Source organism: Lepeophtheirus salmonis, chromosome Z, assembly GCF_016086655.4.
Source record: "Lepeophtheirus salmonis chromosome Z, UVic_Lsal_1.4, whole genome shotgun sequence".
NCBI lineage: Eukaryota > Metazoa > Arthropoda > Copepoda > Siphonostomatoida > Caligidae > Lepeophtheirus > Lepeophtheirus salmonis.
In genome coordinates, this window is record NC_092584.1 from 17,280,256 (window position 1) to 17,284,861 (window position 4,606).

The 4,606-nt window shown below is 36.3% G+C and overlaps 1 protein-coding gene across 1 annotated transcript; it reads right to left on the reverse strand.

Annotated features, from left to right (window-relative positions):
• Positions 1-367: 367 nt before the first annotated feature.
• LOC121130267 (uncharacterized) lies at positions 368-2,738 on the reverse strand. Its single transcript, XM_040726027.2, has 3 exons — positions 2,587-2,738; positions 1,714-1,788; positions 368-1,645 (listed from the first exon to the last, which is right to left on the reverse strand). The coding sequence occupies exons 1-3, from the start codon at positions 2,692-2,694 to the stop codon at positions 959-961; spliced, it is 870 nt and encodes a 289-aa protein (XP_040581961.1). The 5' UTR covers positions 2,695-2,738; the 3' UTR covers positions 368-958.
• Between the last annotated feature and the right edge of the window lie 1,868 nt (positions 2,739-4,606).

The following is a 4,606-nucleotide window of genomic DNA, read 5'->3' on the forward strand; positions in this document are numbered from 1 at the left end:
ATATCAATCTTTTCGACTTTCTTTTCTAGCTGCACATCCAGAAGAGGGTATGTAGAAGTATCTGTCAACCGGCCCTTGGAGCCATGAAAGCATCCCTGGACAAGGAGTGGGTTGCCAAGTACTCCAACTTCATTCGCAATACTTGAAACTCTTATTGCAGGAGGCTCGTCGCCATCTGTGAGGCCAATGGCGGCCCAATAGAATAAATCAATTCGACTTTGACAAAGATTAATAAATTTTTTAGTTTAAAGTGTAATTAAAGAATGGGCGGTTACTTTCTTTTTTCTTTCCAAGGTTGTAAGTTCCAGATTATCTAATTAAAAGTGTTGATTTAATTGACTGTATTTCCCCTAATGATGACATGTGGTTTTTAGAGTACTAATTATGTATATTTCAATAAATAAAATGTATTGTGGAATGTTTGAATAAATAAATAAGAAACACATTTCTCTTAAAATAGTAATTAAATAATCAACTTAATTTTTTAAGTATAAGTTAAGAGGCATAGTAAAACATAACAAAGAAATAACATGGCTGTTGTAAATATAAATGTTTGCAGGTGGATCATTGACAAGTTAGGGAGTAGAAAAGTAAAATCAAATATTTGTTATTTGAGGTCGTTTATCAATGAGAGAAATTAAGTCATTTGCTTGTATGGTAAATGTACCTAGAGGCTTACTATAAATTTTCTTTTTGACCAATTTGATGATATATTTATGTATTTGAATATTGAATGAAAGAAAATAAAAAGTCATGAATATGTATGAAAATGTAATAATAATCGACTAGGCAGATAGATGTCTTGGCACATTTTTGTCTTGTTCTCATTGTGTAGTTAAAAGTATAACTTTGCATTCTTGAATAATTTCTCTCATTGAGAAATCTAGGATCGGATTTGTTTATCATGTAAGTAGATCAGAATGTAATATTAAGAGGGCCTTGCATTTCGTTGAGGGGCTTATTCGTGGACTTTTTTATCGCTCTTGAACTTTTCCTTACTCAAATCCCCATAAAAGAGCTCATTCACCAACTCATTGGGATGAACATTCAACTTGGGAGTGAGCCTCATCTTTTCCTTTATTACAGACCCTGGCACAAAGACTGGAGCAGTTTGAGTAGTAGTTCTGGCGGTGGTAGTAGTTGGTGGCGGGATGAATGATGCCTTCCTGGCTGGAGGAGCAGTGGGCTTCACAACAAAAGGGGCTAAAGTAGGGACATAGGGAGTAGCCACGTGCCTATAGTTATAAATGGGGTAGGTGATAACGGGGGTGGTCACTTGATAGGAATGAAGGGGTTGGATTGCAGAATATGCGGGCCTAGGAGGGAGAGCATAAGAGGGCCGAGCATAGAGAGAGGGCTTAGGAGGAGCTGCAACGGGTGAAGCGGGAATAGGAGCGTACGAAGGTCTTGAATAAGAGGACTTGGGTGATGAATAAGCATCTGGCTTTTGATCACCTTCATAGCGAACATCAGCAACGTAGCCGGAGCTGGGATTCGCGACATTGTACGTGACAATTTGTTTCCGTCCATCGGGAAGAAGTACGGAGTATTCACCATCCGTGTTGTACCCCTTTCTGGCTTCTTCCTGACCAAAATCTTGACCAGCATAGTCGTCCTTTACTTCCCATTTGAATGAGTAGTTGGGCTAGAAAGTAGAGTTAGATTTAGGCTCCTCAAAATTAAAAGAGCTAAGTAATAAAAAAGGGGTCAAACCTCTTGCACGTAGTAGGGAGAGTTGTCTCCTAAGACAATTGCAACGCAAGAAAATAGACTGATGATCAAATAGCTCTGTGGAGTAAATACCAAATATGTAGTTATTATTTTATCATAATGAGGTGAGTAGTTAATGAAAGAACAAAGCTATAGAAAGGTCGTTTACTCTGAACAGGAACAACACTCATGGGCCAAATAGAAGTAAAATATCAAAACCAAACTAGTTTTCATGTGGGTAAATGTGTGTGAGAATAAAAAATAGGCGGTAACTTTAAAAATAGGAAGTAAGAAATGAGGGGGGAATGAAAAAAACCAGATTAAAGAATTAAATAGTGACTTTAAAAAATAATATCCTTAATGATCTAAGAATGTATTTTCTTATTCATTTCCATTACTCTTGTATAAAAATAAAAAAACAGACAAAAAAATGCAAATGGTGTATATTAACTAAATGAGAACGTGCTGTGATATCATTATCGACCATTTGTTTAATTTAATTCAACTTGATCTACACTGTTGAATTGTACTAATAAATTAATGTGTCAAAGTTGCTTTTAAAAACAGAAATGAAATTTTAAAAAAAATAAAAAAATTGTAAAACAATCATTTGGATTTTCACAAAATAAATTTGCTCTAATTATATTCCTTCATTTTTAGTTAAGGAAAAATCCATATCAAAATGAATAATGTACTCTTAATGTTTCAATACGTATTTTTTTTTTCCTTGAATGAAAAATCAGAAAAGATCTGAGAACAACACGGAGAGATTCGACGGCACAATTCACAGAATGGATGAAAACAAAACACAGGGTTGAGTGTTGAAAATGAAGTATGTTTTAATTTCTAGAGATCCGGATAATGATTATTTTTTACCTTCATCTTGAACCTTCGAAATAATTCACTGGACTGAATTTTGAAGAATCCTTCATATATGATTTTATTTCTCCTTCCCTCAATAGGAACGTGCAACAAAACAAGCATAGGTGGATTCAACAGGCGTGTACTGTTGTGGTAAATGGTTGTTGCCCGTATTTTGTTGTCATTTTCCGTTAAACTCAGAGGCTAACCATCCTAGAAACATACCCCGTTTGTGTTGTTTTTTTTACACGTTGCATTAATAGCCCTCTATGTAGAAATAATATCCCTTGATTCAAGAGTAGAATTTTTGTTAAATGCGTGCGATGACGGACTGGAAATAATCCTGTTTTTGCGCCTAGTATTAGTTGCATTTATGATAATGTGAATGATTGAGCCAACGCCTACCACAAACTTACTCATTTTTCATAGAAAAATGTAACTTGAAACATAATCATTTTATCTGGTGAACGAGTTTGTTACTGATGTTGCTTTGAAAACGGGTTACTTTGTGTAAGAGACTTAATTTTCCTTTGTTGGATTGCCAATTAGTATAATGTTTCGTTCGATGTCGTTATCTTTATTGGATCACATAACCTTTGGTTCAAAAAGAAACAAAAAAAGGCTTGAATCCATCTGGTAATTAGACAAACAAGTCAGTCTAATCAAAGATAGTATTTTATTCGAAACAGTACTATAATTTGTAATAATGCTTTGATATATTATGAATTTTTTATATGCGATGGCCAAAATTTCTTCAAAAAATAATAGAATGCCCAATACAAACTTATATACATATATAACATAATATCAAAAAGAATAAATTATGAAATGGGCATGACATATCAAGTGAGATGAGGGAATCTAGAGCAAACACACAAATACATTCCAATGCAACAAGTCAAGTAGAACTTACAGGGAGCGGGGATACGATTGTCGCCTACTTTAAACCTTGATAACTTGAAGACGACATTATCAAATAAAAAACCCGTTACCAAATAGGAAAGCTATTCTTGTCAGCTGATGATACCTAGTTCAGTTAGCATCATGCCGTCATCATATGAGGAGATAAAGAGCTATAAGTGGACGAGGAGCTTTCGAGGTCCGCCGTAGTCATGCCATTGGTTAATAATGGGGTGAAATCTCCAATTCAACGATTGATTCCACCTTAGGAGTGAATTTATGTACTGTTCAGCGTATCCGTAAGAAGCTAAAGGACACCTGGGATGTTGATGCCACCATAAAGAGGGTACACAAGGAGGAGGGCGCCGACAGGAAGGTCAGGGACACCGACCTTGTCGACAAGGTGAAGAAGATGGTTGAGGATGACCATACCAGGTCCATGAATGCCATGGCGAGGGATCTGGGTGTGGCAACAGGACTCAGCACCCTGCCATGTGTTCAAAATCTCCATGCAGTGGTTAATATAGAACTGTTAAGACGTCATAACCAAGGATTTGTGGCCTCCTAACTCTGGCCACCTTAATCCTTTGGACTATTTTGTCTGGGACTATGTCGAGAGACATACCAACAGACATCCCCATAGCACCAAGGCCAGCCTGATGGACTCCATCAAGGAGGTATTCGGCAACATGGACAATGAGATGGTCAGAAGAGCCTGCGGCCGGTTCAGAGGCCGTATTGAGGCCGTTATTAATGCGTACGGTGATTATATCGGATGAATGGCTACTCTATATCTATATGCTCGTCATAGTTTTGATTTTCAATAAAAAAGTTGACAAATATATATTTTGGATTGTTTTTTGTAGAAAAATACTTTGGCGACAATTTGATCCCCGCTAGTGAATTAATTAGAAAAAACCTTGCAGAATGTTGCCTCACAAACATAAAAATACCCTATGCATTTGGTTGTCAGCTGTCGATTCCCTCCTCTGACTTTGTAAGTGGTGGTTATTTCATAATTTATTATTTTTGAGAAATAAATTATTTCTTGCTTCTGCTCCGAGACCAAAAGGACAGGAAGATCATTTCTTAATTAAGTGTATATATTGGCCATTTGATTATATCTGTGATGAAA